The sequence below is a fragment of the Sporothrix schenckii genome, assembly GCF_000961545.1.
Source record: "Sporothrix schenckii 1099-18 chromosome Unknown Cont41, whole genome shotgun sequence".
Taxonomy (NCBI): Eukaryota; Fungi; Ascomycota; class Sordariomycetes; order Ophiostomatales; family Ophiostomataceae; genus Sporothrix; species Sporothrix schenckii.
The window spans coordinates 3,315,470-3,336,330 of NW_015971142.1; the positions used below are offsets into that span (position 1 = coordinate 3,315,470).

At 53.5% G+C, this 20,861-nt stretch overlaps 8 protein-coding genes across 8 annotated transcripts; 4 read left to right on the plus strand and 4 right to left on the minus strand.

The window, feature by feature from the left end:
• Positions 1-3,698: 3,698 nt before the first annotated feature.
• On the plus strand, positions 3,699-5,480 carry SPSK_07311 (transcription factor STE12; the record flags this gene model as incomplete). Its single annotated transcript, XM_016733975.1, has 1 exon — positions 3,699-5,480. One exon carries the CDS (start codon positions 3,699-3,701, stop codon positions 5,478-5,480), a length of 1,782 nt encoding a protein of 593 aa, XP_016591389.1.
• Positions 5,481-5,895: 415 nt separating this feature from the next.
• On the plus strand, positions 5,896-6,361 carry SPSK_08074 (uncharacterized protein; the record flags this gene model as incomplete). Its single annotated transcript, XM_016734719.1, has 2 exons — positions 5,896-5,945; positions 6,076-6,361. 2 exons carry the CDS (start codon positions 5,896-5,898, stop codon positions 6,359-6,361), a joined length of 336 nt encoding a protein of 111 aa, XP_016591390.1.
• Positions 6,362-7,129: 768 nt separating this feature from the next.
• Positions 7,130-8,311, minus strand: SPSK_07654 (uncharacterized protein; the record flags this gene model as incomplete). The annotated part of the gene is made up of 1 exon (XM_016734313.1): positions 7,130-8,311. The coding sequence occupies one exon, from the start codon at positions 8,309-8,311 to the stop codon at positions 7,130-7,132; it is 1,182 nt and encodes a 393-aa protein (XP_016591391.1).
• A 466-nt stretch (positions 8,312-8,777) lies between these two features.
• SPSK_07823 (phosphoribosylformimino-5-aminoimidazole carboxamide ribotide isomerase) lies at positions 8,778-9,689 on the plus strand (the record flags this gene model as incomplete). Its single annotated transcript, XM_016734478.1, has 1 exon — positions 8,778-9,689. The coding sequence occupies one exon, from the start codon at positions 8,778-8,780 to the stop codon at positions 9,687-9,689; it is 912 nt and encodes a 303-aa protein (XP_016591392.1).
• Positions 9,690-10,245: 556 nt separating this feature from the next.
• SPSK_07346 (uncharacterized protein) lies at positions 10,246-11,978 on the minus strand (the record flags this gene model as incomplete). Its single annotated transcript, XM_016734010.1, has 3 exons — positions 10,246-10,722; positions 10,799-11,529; positions 11,591-11,978. 3 exons carry the CDS (start codon positions 11,976-11,978, stop codon positions 10,246-10,248), a joined length of 1,596 nt encoding a protein of 531 aa, XP_016591393.1.
• Positions 11,979-12,021: 43 nt separating this feature from the next.
• On the minus strand, positions 12,022-14,930 carry SPSK_06997 (GTP-binding protein; the record flags this gene model as incomplete). The annotated part of the gene is made up of 3 exons (XM_016733667.1): positions 12,022-14,592; positions 14,687-14,827; positions 14,913-14,930. The coding sequence occupies 3 exons, from the start codon at positions 14,928-14,930 to the stop codon at positions 12,022-12,024; spliced, it is 2,730 nt and encodes a 909-aa protein (XP_016591394.1).
• Positions 14,931-16,878: 1,948 nt separating this feature from the next.
• SPSK_07237 (ATP-dependent RNA helicase DDX56/DBP9) lies at positions 16,879-18,828 on the plus strand (the record flags this gene model as incomplete). The annotated part of the gene is made up of 2 exons (XM_016733901.1): positions 16,879-17,208; positions 17,302-18,828. The coding sequence occupies 2 exons, from the start codon at positions 16,879-16,881 to the stop codon at positions 18,826-18,828; spliced, it is 1,857 nt and encodes a 618-aa protein (XP_016591395.1).
• Positions 18,829-19,677: 849 nt separating this feature from the next.
• On the minus strand, positions 19,678-20,629 carry SPSK_07799 (uncharacterized protein; the record flags this gene model as incomplete). Its single annotated transcript, XM_016734454.1, has 2 exons — positions 19,678-19,938; positions 20,009-20,629. 2 exons carry the CDS (start codon positions 20,627-20,629, stop codon positions 19,678-19,680), a joined length of 882 nt encoding a protein of 293 aa, XP_016591396.1.
• Between the last annotated feature and the right edge of the window lie 232 nt (positions 20,630-20,861).

Genomic DNA, 20,861 nt, shown 5'->3' on the forward strand with positions numbered 1-20,861 from the left:
AAAGGAATAGTTCCACGAGCATGTGGTCATGTTCGTGCACATTTGTCTTCTTCGAGAAAAGAGTGCCACTGTCTTTACTCAGAATGGAATGGCCACAAGAGAACGAGCCCTCGTTCTCCCTGAAGGTCAGTCATCTGGGTTGCAATGAACGCGCACGATATGTTGTAGTTTATCAGCATTGCTTTGGGCAAGGGATGACGGCCCACTGTGTCATTTCCAGTGCTTTTGCTTACAGACAAAAGCAAATTGACATAAAAGTCTTCTATTTGTTACGTTGAAAGTAGTTCTTCTCTGCTACCGCCTTGTCCTCCCCAGGAAAGTCAAGGCCTGTTTAACGACCGCCGCGAGGTGTCTACGAATACAGGTCCTTCCTCCCCTCTCCGCGGCATATCTGTGCTATGTTAAGACATTTTACTGCCCTGCATGATTTGATTGCGATGCGAATGGAGTATCTTACGTGGAGAACGTAGTAACATCCTGTTGCCCCTTTTCGCTGCGCCAACTATTGTACGCCGTAGATGGAGGTTAGTCTCGCTGCACCATAAAATTAGGAATTACCAAAGTGAAGGGGCCTCTTCTCGGAATACTTGCGTCGGACAGGTCCGTGGGCCACATAGAAAAGTTGACGTGCGCTGGCGTAGTATTTGCCCTTCAGCCACCTACCTTACCTGGCTTTTGTCTGTTGGTGGCCGTTTTCGTCCCGCGTACGTCGTGCCCATGTGCGTGGTTGTGTTGGTGCCCGTTTTTAGCCCAACTTCTGTTTCTTCTTTGAGTTTTCTCTGCTTCTTTTAGAGGCACTGTTAGGTCGCTCTCTTTTGTCACTTATTTGTATTTTCTCCCTTTGTTTTCACCAGTTTACGTTTGTTTGTTTTGTAGTTAATCTGCGGTATGCTTTGGCCGTCCGCGATGTCGACTTTGCTACGCCAGAAGAGTGAAAATGGTCAGGAACAAGGCAAAACCAAGAGGCCAAAGTTACGGAAAGACTACTCCGTTGGGACTACTGCGTGCCGTAATGCTCCTCTGTCTCCGCAATGTGAAATTGAACGAACAAGAGAGGGGCCTATTTCACTTTCACACTACGGTCTTCCGTCGGCCGCTGCACAATTCAATCACGCACCAGCCATGCTCTAATCGCAAAACTGGCAACACACGGAAATAGCACGCGCAATGAGCGTCGCGCAAATCCCAAGCACCAGCGAACGTTCCCGTTTCTTCTCATGGACAATGAGCATTCGATACCAAGAGAACTGTCGCACATTTGGCAGGTGCATATCATAGCGTGGTGCCCTTATGCGCGCCATTGTCATAGCATGCATTCGACGGACTAGGCGCATGCCTCGGTGATTCTACCTGCATACTAAGATGCTGGATACATTATCTTGAACGGTCTTGTGTACGACGTAATGGCGTACCAGCTTCCCAAGGCCGCTATATGAGAGCGACAGCCCTCTGGCAAGTCAATAGACATGTCTTTTTGAGGACTGCTCCTGCATCTTTGGTTTGGCTCTGTTGTTGTTTCTTTTCGCGGCCGTTCCGGGGGCCCATGTTTTACGAAGTACGACGATAAGCAGCTTACTGCTCGACAGAAATGTCTCCGCCAACTTGTAAGATACATTCCTTACTTGTTGTCTTCTGGCGTTGCACGTCGTACCCGCTTTTAACAGGTATGTGCACTTCGTTTCTTCTCATGTTTTCCCTTCTATTCACAGCCTCCATACTCTGTAAGATTCTTAACAAGCCCTGCATTGTGACAAAAACTGAGAGTCTTGAAGACTTCATATGCTCGGCACACGAGGCATTCGTTCCTCGCCGCTGACTTCCTTCGCCGCCCTGGTCTTCCTTTTTGCTCGCATCGTACCTTCTGCTCTGTACTCGTAGGTCGTGTCGTACCTTTGCCGCTCCCGCTCAGGCGCTGGACATCTCTCGCCCAATCCTTGTCCGCCCACCCCACCCACACGTCCACCCACCCACACTCCTCTTTTTCTATCCACACCCACAGCAGCTAGCAAAGGTCATCGGTCTGCACGTCTGCGCCCATGCCTACGGAGGTACTCTTTTCTGTCTTCCCTCTACTCAGTACTGTGTATGCTGGCAATCGCATACCCCTGGTCTCTCTCGCGCTGGGGGTCTTCCGTTTTAGCCAGTCGTGCTTTCCCTACCCCTGTTCTCCTCTCGCGCCCATCCACGCCCACATCCGACCGTTCTTTCCCTGGCACTCCTCTGGTCGCGCTTCCTTCTGTCTCTCTCTCCTGCTCTTTCTTCCCTGTCTCTCGTCTTGCGCTCGCGCTTTCCCACGTCCCTCTCTCCCTCTGTTTACCCACGTTCGTTCTTGCCGTGCTCAACCCTGTCGTCCTTTGGCTTTTCCCGAGCCCAGCCTTTGGAAATCATAAACCCACCCGTCTCCTCCTTCCACAATCGACCAAAGAGGGCCCTCTTCTTTTCCCGAGAGCGTTTTCTTCTTTAACATCCCCCTTCCTCCTCCTATCCGCTTCATATTTTCTTCTCATTTCTCCCCTTTCTCGTCATCGCGTGTAAGGAGGACCCTCTCTCTAACCTCAAGCCCCTCCCCTTTCTCATCTTTTCACCTTGCCTATTACTTTATTTTCTTGTGATCGTTTTTTGTTCTTTCGAGGTTCTGTGACAGAACCCCCCTTTTCGATTCTTCAATCCCAAACCCTACGCTTTTCGAAACAAAAAGCCGGACTCTTTCTATCGCCCCAAGCTTCCATGCAGCGTTTTCCTAAATTTTCTTGATCTCTCTCCACTTCCAGAAGCACATCATCCAGCCTTCTCGACGACAGGCCCTGGATTGATCGAGCCGCAAGACGACGCTCATCCCCGCTACATTTTCAGACGCGCATCGTCGCACGTCTTGACCATCATCGAGCGAGCCTCCACCAACTCTGCCTTCTGCCTGTTTGATCAGCATCCGTTTTCGGGAATTCCTGTTGAACTCTTTATATGATTTCGTTCTTTTCCTTGCCCTCTACTCCCAACCGTCTTTTCGATTGGTGACCTGTCCGGTTCGAAAACCCGTTGTTTCTCGCACATCGGCACATCCTTGGCTCGCATTGCCCTTCATCGGCTCTCGGCCAGCATCGCAACAACGGCAAGGCGACCTACTCATCATAGCTTGCTTCCCAGACCGATTCCCTCTTTTGTCTCTTTCCTTACTCCTGGTCAGTGCGCCTTGACGGTTCACACCTCGGAATAATTCTCTCTTTTCAGTCGCGTCATTCGCTTGAAGCTCCAGACCGCAACACATTTCCCAGACTCTCTCACTCTTTCGGGCTGGTCTCGATTTTCATATCTCCCATAACATTGCATTCAGAGACCGCCACTTCGTTGACTCTCTCTAGCCATATAACACATTCGCATTATATATTCCAACCACGGCAACCAAAAAACCCACAAGACAGGGCAGAGCCTCCATATACGCAACACATCTTGTTGCCATTTTGTTATTTTTCATTTGTCTTATTTCTTTCGACCGTTCGACAGTCGCTGACCGATTTGTCCGACCTCGATTATTTGCCACGTCTACCTGCTTGATCCCCAACAACTGGTTTGTCCACAGCGATTTAAAGATCTTCTTCCAAGCAGAGTGTCTTGACCCGTGTCAACTTGTGCGATCAAGAACAATTTCAAACGTCGAAACCGAACATCTTCTCTGAATTTTCCTTTTCTAGGTGTTCATGATGTATGCCGCCCAGCATGCAGGCATGGCGCCTCAAAAGCCAGAGACCTTTATGCTCAGCACAGAAGCCCAGCAGGCATTGCCACATGACGCCCAGGTCGCTCTGCAGCAGGTCGACAATCTGAAATACTTTCTCATTTCCGCCCCGGTCGACTGGCCGCCAGAGCACTACATTCGCCGCTTTCTTCTGCCGACGGGCGAGTACGTGTCGTGTGTGCTCTGGAATGGACTTTTCCACATCTCCGGCACAGACATCGTCCGGTGCCTTTCTTTCAGATTCCAAGCCTTTGGTCGCCCTGTCAAGAACTCGAAGAAATTCGAGGAGGGCATCTTCTCCGACCTGCGGAATCTGAAATCGGGCACCGACGCTTCGCTTGAGGAGCCAAAGAGCCCTTTTCTCGACTTCCTGTACAAGAACAACTGCATCCGGACACAAAAGAAGCAGAAGGTCTTTTACTGGTACAGCGTCCCGCACGACCGCCTGTTCCTCGATGCGCTTGAGCGCGACCTGAAGCGCGAGAAGATGGGCCAGGAGGCCACCACAGTTGCTGTCAGCGAGCCCGCGCTGTCTTTCCAGTACGATTCGTCGCAGTCGCTGTATGACCAGCTCACCAAGGCCCAGCAGGCGAACTCGTCTTCGTTCAGCGCGCAGCAGGTGTCCTTCCCCCAGTCGCAGACCGCTTCCCCCGTCATTCGCGCGATGGACTCTATGCCTCCTCCCCAGATGCCGCAGATGCCTCAAATGATCCCCCAGACCATGGCCCCTTTAGCGGATGGCATGGATGCGATGGTCCCCTTCACGACAGCAGCAGCAGCAATTCAGATGGCCCCCCCGCTGGCTCAGCAGGTGGTCAAGAGGGAACCTGATTTTGCTCGCGTCCAATACAACCAAAATGGCGTCCCGGTGGCTGCCGGCCACCAGCGCCATGCGTCCATGCCTGCCTACGCTCTCGAATACTCTCCGGCACCCTCCTTCGTCTCGTCCCAGTACGACGACTACGGCAACCGTGGCATCTCATTTGAGCCCCTGACCCCGCCACAACTTGCTACTGGCATCACATCTGAGCCGGCTTACATTGCCAACGAGGAGACGGGTCTGTACACTGCCATTCCCGACCACCTCAACACTGGCATGAACGGCCTGAACGGTATGGTCCAGTTGCCTCCGTCCAATCTTGCTGGCCCGCAGTTCTCGCGCGGTTACAACAACAACAATGTCTACTCGCCTGTCATTGAGGGTTCTCCCACATACAAGCAGCGGAGACGCCGCTCTTCCATCCCTCCTGGCATGTCCGCCATTGTTGCTGCTACTGCTGCCACAGCTGCTGCTGTGCACCGCCCGTCGGACCTGCGCCGCTCGGTGTCGGTCTCGGTCGGCCCGGTCGCTGAGGGCGACGAGTCGCTGGACAACTCGCCGCCTGGCCTCACATACAGCAACTCTGGTATTTCTCTGACCAGCCAGCAGCACAAGGAGCTGCTCGACCTCTCCCGCCATGGTACCCCCTTGTCAACGGTTGAGGGCAGCCCGGGCCTGAACCCCATGGCTCTGCAGCAGCAGCAGGACTTCCCCAACATGCCTAGTGAGGAGCTACCGGTTGCAGCCGGAAATGTTTCTATTCCGGAGGAGCAGCGTCGGCCCATGGCTAACGGCGGTGCCAACGTGATCCGTCGTGCTCGCTCGGCTACGGTCATGGAGCTTGGTCCCTACCCGCAGAAGTCTCACTCCTGCCCTATCCCTACGTGTGGTCGCCTCTTCAAGCGGCTCGAGCACCTGAAGCGGTAAGAATATTTGTTTTTTCTTTTGTGTGACCGAGTGGGCGCAGGGACGCGAAACAGAAAAAAGATACGAGAACAACACGAGTGCGAAACCCCACACCGATCGTTTATCTGACCATAACTTTCCAGACACGTGAGAACCCATACCCAAGAAAGACCCTACATTTGCCCTTTCTGTAGCAAGGCATTCTCCAGATCAGACAACCTAGCACAGTATGGCCTCCCCTTTCTTTTGTTTGACTCTTTCCATGTTTGTCGACCAAATTCCTTGCATTGTTGTTTGTGTGTACGCAATGTTTTCGAAAAGCAAGAACGACAAGACCCAGAACTCCATTACCATGCAACCGACCGTCAATCCAAAAGCATAATCCATACTCCAGACCAAGGAGGCGCATTATTCGCAAACCGTCAAAACCACGGACATGGAACACAGAACACATTCAACGCAACAGCAATTCGCTGGGGATTACGAGTGACTCTTTGCGGACTTGTCTTGTCAAACCTCACAGCACACAAACGGAACAGCTACACACAACACAATCAAGAGATGCGTCTTCAACATACCTGATACAATTGCAAGAAAACTAACCTAATTTTGTTAGGCACAAGCGGACACATGACCGCAGTGATGGTGGTGATGGAAACTTCCCTCTGTCCGGCGAGGAGGAGGAGGAGTATTCTGGCGAAGACCAGCTCGGCTCCGTCGAGGAGGCCTCGCCGAACTCTGAGGGCGGCTACGTCACCACCTCTCTCAACTCCGTCGTCAACAGCGGCATGACACCCACGTCATCTGCTCATGCTGTGAACGCTTTCAACAGCCTGCAGACTCTTAGCATGCCCATGACCATCAGCCAACCACAAGCCATCAACACCGGTTCGATGATGTGAGCAACTTGCTTTGACGAAGCAACATCAGGCATAACGACTGCCACTGTACACTACAACTGTTTTGCATTTTTCCGTTTCTGTCGACCTAGTTCTGCTTATGCTGTTTATAACTTTGCTCATTGCTTTTCTATCTTTTATGTCGTTCCTCGGGAACTTCAGTCCTTCGTCACGGGATTGGAACTCCGTGAGCATTTTGGTTTAGCCTCACACGTTTGTGCCTGTTGGATTTACTCCTGGCAGGCTCTTTTTTTATTTTCATTTTCGATCTTACGCATTTGCCGACTCGTTTTGCCATTTTCTTTTGCGACCTCATTATCTTGTGGACGCGTGGTTTTTCTTTTTCTTGTTTCCTCCAAAACTATAGACTTGGGGACAAGAGGGCCGTTGCGGGTACGAAGGCAAAGCGGCGACAAGCTGACGTTGCTTGCCTGCTCCGCTGTGAATGGCGGGCGTCTTGTGCATAAGGGTATGAACACACATGACCGATCTGACGTGGAAGCGAAGGCGGAGGAGGGCAGGCTTTGCATTTGTATATATATTTTCAGCTACTTTTTCATTTTCATTTCTGGATAGGTGAACGACGACAAAAAGCTACGGTTTTGAATACAAAAATTGAAATTACAATCGTACTACGCTATGAAAGTACAACGTGTTGCTCTTGCTCAACATATGACCTGGGCTTCGAGACTCCTAAGGTCATGTCTGGCATCATTGTTTTTGAATACGTGAAACTTGTATGTACGTGAAATGCTCTTGGTGCGGAATGTTTCACCTCCGCTTCTTCCTCTTCTTGCCGTGCATGGCCTTCTTGGGACCTTCAATCGCCCGGACATCCCGGTCGCGCAGCTTCAGCTCGGAGCCCCGTAAGCGGCCCACGGCCGGCGCATCCACGGCACGCATCCGTTTCGCCGCGGACTTGCTCGGCTTCAGGGCCGGCCGCTCCAGCACAATGCCACTTTCCCGCGCCTCCTGGCGTCGCTTGCTCTCGCGCGACGCCGCGGCTGCTGCAATGCCCTTGCGCATAGCCATGGGCATCTTGGCCTGTGTGAAGATGCTCTCGCTTGCCTGGTTCACAGTGACGGATCCGCCGGCCACCGCGTCGCCCTTGGCCTTGTTGGCGACAGCCTGGATGCGCAGGTCGGTGGCGCGCTGGCGCAGCTTGCCCGCAGCAAAGGGCTGGCTGCTCTTGTGGTTGGCCAGGTTGGCTGTGCCGGCGGCGCCGGCGGCTCCAAAAGTAGAGGCGGCGCCGGACGAGGTGGAAAAGGACGAAGGCAAGGTAAAGGCGCCGGCGAGGAGGTGGGATTCGGAGATGAGGCGCTGCAGCTCGAGATCGTTGGCGAGCAGGTCGGGCGCGTCCTTGTACTGTTGTTTGTCGGCCTCCTCTTTCTTCTTGTTCTTCTTGCTGTTGGCGGCGCGCGTGGCGTCCTCGTCAAACGACGTTGGCGGTCGTTTGGACTGTTGGAGAGAGAGAAGTTTGTGGTTAGCGGATGAAGAGCAAATGCGGCATGCAGTAGAACCGTGGTGCGAGCTCACCAAATAGAGTTTGCGCTCATGCTTGGTCATGATCGCCTCAGGGGTCTCTTTTGTTGGGTCGGTACTGTAGTCGACGACCTCGACCGCCGGTGCTGCGTCGCCGGATTCCTTCACATCCTCGTCCTCATCTTCGTCTTCAGACAATCCTGACCACGCCGATGAAGCTTCTGACTCGTCGTTGTCGCTTTCGTTCTCGTTTTTAACAACCGTCGCGGCCGTCCTCAGCCTCCTGCCGCTTGTCTCGGTCGAGTTTGCGTTCGCTTTCTTGCCCGCCTTCTTCTCGGCCTTTTTTGCGACCACGGGCAGGGGCTTGAACTGGGCCTCAAAGTGTCGCCGGAAGATATCCTGAATGGCGTCCTCGCCAGTGGGCTCTTTTGTCCCAGACGACTTTTTCCGCTTGCCGAGAACCGTCGCCATTGTGTTGTGCTGTGCCTGCGGGTTAAAGGTTGTCTGGAAGCCAGACTGTGAGATATCTCAACTTCGACGTAACAGCGATTTCCTTGGGCGGTGACGCTTTTTTCCTGCCCAGGAACCAGCCTTTTGCTTTGGCACGGCAGAAACTGTTGTCCTGATTGGCCACTGGCCTAGCTCTTCTATTTCTGCCCCTGGTTACGGCAAGGCGCTGCAAAACTGTGCTTGGCCATGCTACACAGAAGGCTGCGTTCCCGCTAATCCACCTAACATCCAGGCTGCTAATGTAGACCGCAGCCGGCATCAACCCCGCTAAAAAAGAGACGAAGCTTGAGGAAAGGACGTCTTGAGTTCAGACGGCCTCGACCGGATCGCAGATTATCACAATAATTACAGTCACTGCCACGACTCTAATAATCCCTCCATACCCAGCGACCTCTACTCCCCCGCCCCCCAACACCCTGCCGCACAGATGACGCGCTTCCGCCCGTGCATCGACCTCCATGCGGGTCAGGTCAAGCAGATCGTCGGCGGCACCCTTGACTCGACCTCGGCCGCCCTCCAGACCAACTTTGTCGCCACCCAGCCACCGGCTCACTTTGCTCAGCTCTACCGCGACAACCGCCTGACAGGGGCCCATGTCATTATGCTAGGCAGCGGGCCCGACAACCAGGCAGCCGCACGCGCGGCCGTTGGTGCGTGGCCGGGCGGGCTGCAGGTGGGCGGCGGCATCAAGGACACGAATGCAAAGGCATGGATCGATGCCGGCGCCGACAAGGTGATTGTGACGTCGTACCTTTTTGAAAAGGAGCACGCGACCGGGGCCGATGGCGGAGACAAGTACAAATTCAGCCAGGCGCGCCTCGACGCGGTGCTGGCAGCGCTCGGCGGCGACAAGGAGCGGCTCGTGATTGACCTGAGCTGTCGGCGAATCGCCCCATCAGAGTCGTCGGCATCGTCCTCTGCATCGTCCTCTGCAGCCCCCGTCTGGGCTGTCGCCATCAACAAGTGGCAGACCATGACTGACATGTATCTGTCGGCCGAGACCATTGCCCAGCTCGCGCCCTACTGCAGTGAGTTCCTGGTGCATGCCGCCGACGTCGAGGGCCTTCAACGGGGCATTGATGCCGAGCTGGTCGAGCAGCTGGCTTCATGGTGCGGTGCCGCGGGCACGCCAGTAACCTACGCCGGCGGCGCACGGCATGTGGACGACCTGGCGCTGGTCGAAAATCTGAGCGGCGGACGTGTGGATCTGACCATTGGCAGCGCACTGGACTGCTTTGGTGGCTCGGGCGCGAAGCTCGACGACTGCATTGCATGGAACTTGAAAAAAGACAGAGAACTTGCTTCAAATCCGACAGGGGCGACGCAGGCTGCACCATGAGCGCAAGCAATATATGACAGGCAGAAATATAAAACAGTAGATAATACAAAAAAGCATCATAGAAAAGACAATATACCCATCACATCGTTTACATGCATCGTTTGGCAGGCACTCAAAAGTTTACTATAAGTCAAGACTGATAAAAAATGTGGTCCATTGCCCTGTCCTGGGAGTGACTAAAACAAATAATACAATCCAAATGACAGTGGTTGCATGAGGTCGCCCAAAAACCCGGTCCCAAGCTCCAGGCTTTGTCTTCAGAGAGTACAAGGTGCTCGACCGCGGTGCTGTCTCTGGGCTCCGCCCATGCAACCGTCGTCCATCATAAGCTTCTAAGAAAACCAGTATGACACGACGGTTAAAGAAAGACAAGAAAGAAAAATAGGAAATAAAACAAAGACAAGACAAACGACAAAAGACAGAACTCCAATACCGTAGAACCGATCAACCGTTCATAGATGTCTTCTTGCGCGCCACAGGAACTGCAAGCTCATTACACCTGTCTCACACACTGAAGGGACAGCTCGCCCAAGTCGACACTGACTCACGCTGAGACTTAGACGTGCATGCTCTTCGTCCGAGAATGGACCCGGCGGCCCTCAGCCCGGCCCTCAGCCCGACGCCGAAGCGCCTCTTCCCGCTTAAGAACCAGCTCGCACCACTTGGTCTTGGCCCGCGATGCCGTAAGGTCGTCTTCGCTACCCGCACTGTCCCGTGCCGTCACCTCGGACAACACCTTCATCCACCCCTCCTTGTCCGCGGCCGTGTCTGCATAAAAGTCAATCACTTCGCCGTTGTTGAAGCGAATGCGGAAGCCCTCCTCCACAAACATGTAGCCTTCTTCTTCTTCTGCAAACGCAGACCGGCGGCGTCTACCGTTCTTGCCGGTCGTCTCCTTCTCGGTCAATGCCCGCCGGTCATCAATGAGCCTCTTTGCGTTGGCGAGGTTAATCGTCGCCCGGGGCTGCCGCGTTGCCTCATGGTACGCAGTCAGTTTCGTCCCAACAAGCTTGAAATAACGCCGACGCCAGTACTATTACGAGATGGTTAGGATGCTGTTATTATGACCACTGCATACAGCGGTAATCATGCCGCAGAGAATAACTTACCGGGCAATCGCCGCCCTGCTGACTAAGGTGGCCCTCCCAGTTCTGAGACTGACGCTCCTCTGCAGCCTTCATCTCGCGGATGCACGAGTTCATACTCTTAGGCATATCGTCGTTTGAGACGCCCTTGGGCCGTGGCACGAACAGAAGCTGGAGCTCCAGTTTACCAATCTTGTAAGGTGCACGGCGTACAACTGCCATGTTACCGCGTTTGCTCTTGACGCTGGAAGCGAAACCAGCTTCTTCGGTGGCCCACTCGTTGAAGCACGCAACCTCCACAATTCCAGGACGTCCGTAGCAGCGCGACTCGTGCTCCTTGAGGCAAACATACGATCGAGCAAAGCTGCCATCCTCGGCGACAATGGGAGACAGCAGGTCGTATGCAGTGGGCGGTGCATTTCTGATCTTCGCTTGCGCCTCAAGATGCTCACGAGCAAGGCGTTCGTCCTCCTCCTTCATGCGCTGCTCCATCTCCTTGCGCTTTTTGGGAGAGGCAAAAACACGGCTGAATGTAGATGCCTTGGGACGAACAACCTTGGCAGGCGATGGCTGAACGACCTTACGCTGTACCGGCTTCTCCAGCTTGACATTGAGAGTCAACTGGAATTCGAGGTCATTTGGGACAAGAAGCTCGAACTCCTGTCCAATAGGGGCATTCCTGGCCAACTCCAACCAGGCAGTCGTCACGCAGTGGACACCATTGTCCAGTGTCAGCCTGAACCATGTTCTCTCCGCTGGTTGTAGTTAGTACCGGCTACTCGTCATGGATCAACGAAGCAAATATCAGAAACATACTTCTAGAGATGGGCAGGTCAAGATCTTTAACACCCATGACTTTCACGAAAAGACGGCCTCTCTCAGCCCCTTCGTCGATGGTAGTCTCGGTGACAAACTCTTCTTCTGCCAGAGGATTCAGTGCGGTAGCATTGCTCTCTTGGCCAGGCATTGGCGGGACAGGGCCCGACGATGGCACGCCACGTTTCCGGACGCTCCTTCTCCGCTCGCCGTTCCATGGCTCTACTGTCCAGGACTGGGGGCGCTCCTTCTTCATGGGTGAGTTGCCGGCAGATCTGGCACCCCGGAACTCGTCTGCATGTTCTTTGTCGCTGGCGGCAACGAGCTTAGTATTCTGCCGCATAAGGTAGCCGCGCTGTTTACGGAAAATGACGTCAGTAACAGACATTGCGATATTGCTTTCGGCACCGGCAAGCTGAGAACGACAGTTACTATCGACTTCCTCGTGAGGCGCTTGCCTCACGGAAGTGCAAAAGGCTGTAGTCCCTAACAGGTCGGATAAGAGAAAAGGTGGGGCGGGTAGCACTGACCTTCTGAGCTTCGATCACGCGCTCAAAATCTTTGTCCAGACTGAGACCAAGGTCCAGGTCAAGGGTCAGGCTGCGCTTCTTGAAGCTGGGATGGCGTTCAAGGAAATCATCTCCAGTTTCTTCAACATCCCCTGTGCCCATATCGCGGGACAGGCGGTTGCGATGCCGGTCTGGAATAGGAGGAACATCAGGTACTTCGCGACTGACTTGGCGGCGTGCTTCGCGCATTGCCACGAGGTCGGAGGGAGTTGCAGATGGCCGCGTCTTGAGCTTCGAGCCAGATGCCTTAATTGTTGCCATCTGTTCGGGGACGGTCGGCGACTCGCGTATCTCAACCTCTTCGTCCTGTTCTTGCTGGTCGTCAAAAATATCATCGTCATCGTCCTGGACTGGGTGGTGAATGACAGAATCAGGAGTGCCTGGTTCGTCAAACTCTTCGTCATCCCCCCAACCGGAGCCATCATATTCAGGTTTCGACAGATGCTTAGGATGTGTCTTGCGCTCCGGAGTCTGCGGTCGAATTGAATCGACCTCGGAGTTGTGGAGATGCATGTGGCCAGAATTGGCGTTACCGTCGTCTGACTTAGGCATCAATGGCTGGCGGGTCTCGCCTAGAGAGATACGGCCTTCCTGTGCGATAGCCGGAAGATCGGACCTATGGATGTCATCAACTGTGACCGTGTGAGACGAAATCTCCTGGACTGGGGTTGCCGCGCGAGGTGTCGAGGCATTATCGACAGCTGCAGGTTGCGCAACATCTTCGGCATGCTCATCACTGTAGTTGCTCTCGTAATCCTCCGCATCATCATGTTCGCCATCGTCATCATACATGTCGGGGATGTCATAGGCCTCGTTATGCTTTTCACGGGCCGCGCCATCGACGGAAAAGTTATCATCATAGTCGTGCTCCGTGCTAGGAATGGGAACGTCCGGGTCCAGAGGAAGTCGGCGCTCAGGGCTGGAGCTGGGAGCAGGAGAAGAGAAATTATAGTCAGACTCGCGCTCCTGGCCTATGGCGCCATTAACGCGACGAAGGATTGATTCCCTGGAGATGCGAGGTGGCAAGCGGTACTCTTCAAGACCAGACAGGTCTCCAATTGTGTCCTCCTCCTCACCGTGCTCAGAAGTACCATCACGCTGCGACGAGTCAGGCTCAGGCGTCTGGCTGTTAGCGCGATCCTTGGGGCCTGCCCGGCGCATGCGCCGCTCTCTCTGAAGCTCGGCGGCCGACTTTCCATCATCAGAGAGCATCATAAGCTTGAGACGCTCCTCGAGTGTCATCTTGCTGTTGCCAATGTTTTGGATCTCAGACTTCGTAGCCAATGCAGGCGGCGGCGACGGCAGCCCACGGGGACTGCCACCCAGCATTCGATCGGCGGTGGCAGACAAACTCGGTGAGTTGGCGGAATTTGTACGAGCATGGCCCATACCAGGCAGAGGAGGAAGAGGGCGGTGGTCACCACTGGAGCCCAGCGAAGATTGTGCATCCTGGTGTCCCATAGCAGAAGATGGAGCAGCGTCAGGCATAGGACTACCTTCGTAAACGTTGTGGTCACGGCGGCTGTCAGGACTGTCTTGGCGCCAGTCATCAGGGCCGACGACGGGGGTTTTGTCGGTGTCCTCCAGAGACGCATCAAAGCTGTCGTCTGGGTTGCCATGGTCATTTGCGGAGTACCGATAGTCGTCATAGTCGTCATCCTCCTCCTGTGACTCGTAGCTGCCTTCCCGAGAGTGACTGCCGACGGATGAAAGGTCAGGCGTGGCCATCTCGTACTCGTTGACTTGCGGTGGTGCCGCGTCGAATGTGACACTCTTTCCGTGGCGATGAAGAGAACGGCCAAGAGGAAGTTCATAGTCACCCATAGATGCGTCCAGCGAAATGTCACCTTGCTCATCATAGCTGCTCTTAAACCGGCTTGAAAGAGAGGACTTCATGGGAGAAGACGACTCTTTGATAGCCATAGCAGGGTTGCTGTCGGCAGCAAGTGCGGCCGGCGTGTCTGATTTGTCTGACTGGACGCTCGATGAGAGCTGCCCCGGAACGTGTGGTGGCGAGTTAAGGCTAGCAACAGACGGGGACGTTTTCGCAGGGTCGTAAAGAGGGATGTTTGTTTTGCTCTCTCTCCGCTGGTGGCCCTTTACGTCGCCGCCATCAAGCACACCCGTAATACCCAATGCGCCAAAGGAGTTCGATTGGACCTTGGACAAGGGCCGCTCTACTCTGGGGACCTTTGTTGGGTCGTACTCGTTCTTCTGCTCTTGGGCGAGGATACTGCTGTTCTTGACACGAGATGCCTTTTGCAGGCGCTCAATGGAAGAACGGCGTGTGGGCGATGGGGTGCTGCCAATGCCACCCCCGTAGAGGTTCTCGGTGTTGAAGCCGTTGCGGTTCTGCCAAAACAAGCGAGGTGACGTGGTGCCGTCAAGAGGCGAGGACTGAAACGGCGACGAGTCTGCATTCAAGCCCAGCTTCTAATGTTGAGAGAATAATTAGATTCTGATCCAGACTGCATTGCACGCCAAATGTGAAAGCAACCAAAGGCAGCAAGCAGATGTAGACTCTTACCTTGTTGGTTTGGTTCCAACTTGGAGAATTGCGGCGCTTCTCCGAAGGGGAGATTTCAGAAAGGGGACGAGGGATGGCGCTGGCCTTTTTGGCGGGCGAGGACATTGGCGTGTTGTTCTTTGAAATGCGCAGAGGATGCACCTAAACAAGGATTAGTCCTATGATACGTGGTACTTTCGCGCAAGTGCAAGCGCATCCCGTAGGCAAAAAAAAAAGTGAGACTTACAGGTTCGGAGGACGCCATGGTAAGAAACAAGTGATGCAGAGTGCGTCAAGAACATTGATGCCCTGACGTGGCCAGGCAAATAAAGGAGACGGGCACTCCGTTGACGTGGTGGCCAGGAATCTCTGTCGTCTCGAAATAGATGAGAGCTCTGGAATGCTGGAATGGGCGTCAAGTGCAGACGCCCGGTCCAGCTGCGTTGTTTTTCGTAAAAAAGACTGAGACAGAAAGTGAACGGAAGCGAGACGATCGAACAGAAAGAAGGGTCGAAGAGAATTAAGCCCCGGAGAAAACAAACCACCGGTCTGCTCGAGGCAATCGGCAACGGTTCTTGCAGCTTTCCGCGCTGAGAATATCTTCGTTGCCTCTGCCGGGTTTGTTGACGTCTCTCTACTCGATGTGCTCTGCGCGCCCGCGACTAGGAAGGGTAAATTGGCGATGTGCGTGCAATAATACTGTAAGATGAACTGGATGAATGCAAAGTGGCGCTGGGCAAGAATGAGAATGGAAGGGGATCAAAATTCCAAAGGATAGATGGGCTATAGCATGAAGAAATATCGACCTCTTCCCGCCGTGAAGGAAAAGAATGTGAGATGTTTGGCGACAGCCGTCTTTGACCAAAACGTAAAAGTGGTGGTGTGGAGGGGAAGAGCGAGTCTCTTAAAAAATGTAAACATGGCAAGCGCACTGGTCCGCTCTTGCCTCGCCAAACGCAGCCCCTCCCCTGCAATGTGTACAGTAGTTGTCTGGGGCAACCGCGAAAGCAGGCACTGTAGGTGTGGTGCACGGGCCCACTTGCCACAACAAATCCCGTGACGCCGTGCCACTGCGCTACATCTTTAGCCAATCGGAGCAATGAAGCACAAGCTTCATCGACTCGAGGACCATGCTGCAGGGCAAGGCGCTCATAGCTACTACGTCGTACTCGTCTGGAATAAACCGAGATATACTGTCGTATATGCGACGCAATTAATTTGGATTCGGCAGCGCGGAAGCGAATGGTTCTTTTGAGCCAACCTTTCTGAATAACGGTTTTCGACAATGTGGATATGGGCGATGAGCGTACCTTTTCTGTTACGACAAAATGGCTCTTAGCATTGTTCTTCGAACGTACTGGTGCCCTGGTTCGAGTTCATCAAAAGCCAATTGTACGTCGTACTTCGAAAGTTCAGCACTCCTCTATCGGCTTCTATCGTCTCTGATCATACGATTGGCTGCAAACAAGCGTATTTCCATATGCACGTTGGCTCGTCTTGATATTGCTACTTGTCCGGCTACATATTGTACAACTGGATATGCGAACGGCCGTGAGCATGGCTTGACAATGCAGTTTGTTGTCATTTTTCTGAGAAAATTGCTGCTAGTCACGACTTCCAACCCTGTCCAAATAGTGGTTGCCGCGGTGTTCTGTAACTGAATATGCAGGAGGCTGCAGAGGCGAGGTTAGCTCTGCGCGAGAAAACTTGTTTTGTTTGGCAGGTGCCAGACCACTGCTGGTTGTGAAGCACCCAAGACTCAGGGCACAAACCTGTCAGAAAAGAAGACATACCAAATCCCTCATTGCCCTTCGAGACGACGGTTTGCAAAATGACTGGTGTAAATATGTTGCATGCAATGTAAGATACGACATATTGCGTCGCATGTTTGTTTGTACCCTGAAACAGGGCTAGCGTGATAACAGGAAAGAAAAGACCCACCTGTGCCAACGCGGTTTTCGTCGATCCGGTGTGCACGTGACAATCGCTTTCATCCCGTCCTGGAAAGCGGTAAAGCCGATAAGAGACGATAACGTATTTTTTTTTTTTTGAGGGACAGGAGGCTGGCAATATGAAGCAAAATCTTTGATGCAAAACGGCCGCAGAATCGGATGTCCAAGGCACCATCGATAGCCACATCCAACTCGAGGTCGCCGATTTCAGCAAACGTACAACTACCCCCTCACATATCTTAGAAACAACATCGCATTAAGATGAAGCGGAAGCTCGAACAGAACGACACTCCAGCAGTCGTCAAAGAAGGCGTTGCGCCAGAGACGCTGTCCACCGAGAAGCCCGTCACTCCCGCTCCCGCTCCCGCCGCCGCGCCGGAGCAGATCCTGTCATTCACCCAGCTTGGTCTCGACCCGCGACTCATCCAAGCCGTCGCACAACAGAAATATGAGAAGCCAACGCTCGTCCAGCAAAGGGCGATCCCAATTGCGCTCAATGGTCAGGATGTCCTGGCAAAGGCGAAGACTGGGTCGGGCAAGACGGCCGCATACCTGCTGCCCGCCCTGCAGGCGATTCTGAAGCGGAAGCAAGTATGTTTTGACAGTTTTGACGGTTATGACTATGTTGACTTACGCAAATCTTGGTATTCTTTCTCCATGTGCTAACACTGTTGCTCTCCTTAGACCGACCAGTCTGCGTTCACTTCAGTCCTCATCCTCGTCCCGACTCGCGAACTTGCCGACCAAGTCGCCAAAGGCATCGCCCAGTTCTCGTCTTTCTGTGCCAAGGACGTCTCTGCCGTCAAACTGACCGACAAGGTGTCTGACGCTGTCCTGCGCTCTCTCCTCTCCAACACACCCGACATTGTCGTCTCAACACCGGCCCGAGCATGGCACGCCGCCAGCAACGACTTCCTCTCTCTCTCAAAACTAACGCACCTCGTTCTTGACGAGGCTGACCTTGTGCTTTCTTATGGTTACAACGATGACCTGGAGCAGATCTCCGGATCCTTACCCAAGGGCGTCCAGACGATCCTAATGAGCGCGACACTCTCGACCGAGGTCGACACCTTAAAGGGCATGTTGTGCAGGGACCCAGTCGTTCTCAACCTGGAGGAGAAGGAGGCTGAGGGCGAGGGTGTCTCTCAATACATTGTCAAGTGCGCCGAGGACGAGAAGTTCTTGTTAGCCTACATCATCTTCAAGCTGAAGCTGGTCACTGGAAAGTGCCTTGTGTTTGTCGCTGATGTCGACCGTTGCTACCGCTTGAAGCTGTTCTTTGAGCAGTTTGGAATCCGTAGCTGCATTTTGAACTCGGAGCTTCCCGTCAACTCCCGGATTCACTGTATCGAGGAGTTCAACCGCAACGTCTACGACATTATCATCGCGTCCGATGAGCACGAGCTCCTCGGTGACGAAGACCAGCCGGCCGACGATGCCAATGCTGCTCCTGGTGATGCAAACGAGGCCGCGCCAAAGAAGAAGAAGCGCAAGACCATCAAACGCGACAAGGAGTTTGGTGTGTCGCGTGGCATTGATTTCAAGAATGTGCGCGCTGTCATCAACTTTGACTTGCCAACATCGTCCAAGTCTTACACGCACCGCATAGGCCGCACGGCCCGCGCAGGCCAGACCGGTATGGCATTGTCGTTTGTGGTCCCCTCCGAACAGTACCGGAAGCACATGCCGACGACCGTCGAGACAGCCGAGAAGGACGAGAAAGTGCTCGCGCGCATCATGAGACAGCAGGCAAAGGTTGGCAAGGAGGTCAAGCCGTACGACTTTGACATGAAGCAGGTTGAGGCCTTCCGCTACCGTATGAACGACGCGCTGCGGTCGGTCACCAAGGTGGCGGTGCGTGAAGCGCGGATGCGTGAAATCCGGCAGGAGCTGCTGAAGAGCGAGAAACTGAAGCGCCATTTCGAAGAGAACCCGGACGAGCTGCACCATCTGGCACGTCACGACACAGAGCTGCGCACGATGCGCACGCAGTCACACCTCAAACATGTGCCTGAGTATCTGTTGCCACGTGACGGCAAGAACGCGCTGACGCCTGCGCAGGTTGGCTTTGTGCCACTGCGGAGGACAGACGGCAAGGACCGCCGCAAGTCCAAGTACTACAAAAACAGCAAGGGCAACAAGACCTTCAAGGTTGGCGGCAGTAAAGGACGGAATCCGCTGCGGACATTCAAGGGGAAATCTAAGAAATAGGCCGCGAGTTGCCATACGGACAAGCGAGTGTGTGTGATTTTGGCCCTCATTGTAGCATTTTTCAGGCGTTTTTATCTTTTCATTGGGTTCAATTTCTCTTTTAAATATTATATTGTGTCTTCTATACTGTCTTCTTGTATGTGCTTTTGGCGGTTCACATAAAGTTTTTATGCATTTTCAATCTATCCATTTATAATTACTTTCGAGGCACTATGTATACGAAGGCAAATAATTGTAGTAAAAGTGTCCTACTTCACGACACAGTATCCTTAGGTTTATTTCATTTTGTATGGACTTTGGTCTAATGCACTACCAGTTACATATTTCGAAAAATTACACTGGGAATGCTAGCACAGGTCTTTCGGTCGCACACTGGTCTACGGGTACCTGAACTTAATGAAGTTGACCCTTATGCTCATAGATTCGATGGGTACCAACGTGCAGCTTAGTCCCACGGTGACCTCATGTTGGTCAACGAACGTAGACCTTGTCTTTGCAAAGGCACAGCCACAAAACGGTGCAGCCAGATAGCATCTGAGAGACATGTCGTACTTGGTTGCGATTGCATGCATTTCGCAAGTAATGGGGCATCCACCAGTGCCGTCCTGGACGCATAGAAACTACACGGTGCCTTTCAGCAATACGAGCAGAAACTTGGGACGTCGACTCCGTTTAATCCGTGTATAGCAAATAAAAGAAAGGGGTATCATCCCCAGCGTCGGCTGGACTGCGGGCCTCAATTTGGGGACAACACGATGCATACAATGGCTGGGCCATGCCGATCAATGACTACGTGATATACACGTTTTCGTAAAAGGTGCATCCCGTTTCTGGATCTTCCAAAGGCAATTATCGCTTCTTGCGGGCACTTTTGCTTTGTGCTGCAGGACAGCTCGCTGCCTTGTGGCCAGGCCGCCCACACTTGTGGCACTTCATCGCCGAGCTTTGGCCGCCTTGGGACGACAGCGAGGTCAGGTGTTTCAGTTTCGTGGTCTCTTTCTTCTTGTAACTGGAATCAACGTCGGATCGTGAACGTTTCCGTGACTTCTTGTCGCCGCCCTGTGTCGATTCGTCATCCTCGTCATCGGATTCGTCGCCCTTGCCGGGAGCCTAAAAAAAAGTGTGTCAGTACGAAAAGTACGTTCAGCAGCATAGCGGACTACGCCGTTCATGGACGTACCTTCTTCATGTTAAACCGCATAATATTGGGTTTGGCGCTACCTGCCACTAGGCGCGCTGTGCTCGGCGTTGTGGGACTGCTGCTGCCAGTAGCTTCGGAGTCTGCTCTGTCATCAATCTCGGCGTATCCAACACGCACGACAGCATAAGGCAGTTTTGATTTCACCGAGTTGGAGCTGGCTGCCAGCTTGGCTGCAACGTGTGTTGGCAGCGGCGCGTTCCACGTCCAATGCTCATCGCCCAGCTCTGCCGCACGCCGCTTGATGGCCACCTGGCGCCTCCGCTCCTCCTCGTCCATGGACGCGCGCATGGTGGCCTCCATTTCTGCTACTGTCGCGCCTGCTGCGGTAGCAACCGCCGTCGCAGGAGACGATGCCGTCGCGTCCCCAGATAATGAAACCTTCCGTCGCTTAGCGGATGGCCGGTTGTCGTCGTCATTGTCTTCATCTGAGGATGCAGTGTCGGTTTTGTTGAATACGGGTGTTGACGGAGCTGATACTAAGGGAGATGATGTCGTGGGTGTAGAGTCTGAAGGCCCAAGGCGGTTCATGAACTTCATCGCCAACAGGCGCGAAGTGCCAGCCCGAGGCGGCGTTGCCTTGGGTGATTGTGGTGGCGGCATCGTGTGCTGCAGAGAGCTATGAGGTGGTATATGAATCAGAACGAAGTTAATATGTAAGGGGAAATCGAAGGCAGTGCACTATCTGACAAAAGGAAAGTGTAATGCGTGGTTGATGATATGCTTTGCGACCAGACACAACATACAAAAAAATTCCACAGCTGTGATGGATTCGTTTGGGATCACTATCGATAAGACACTTGGACATAATTTAAGTGGGTCCATGCGACAAGAA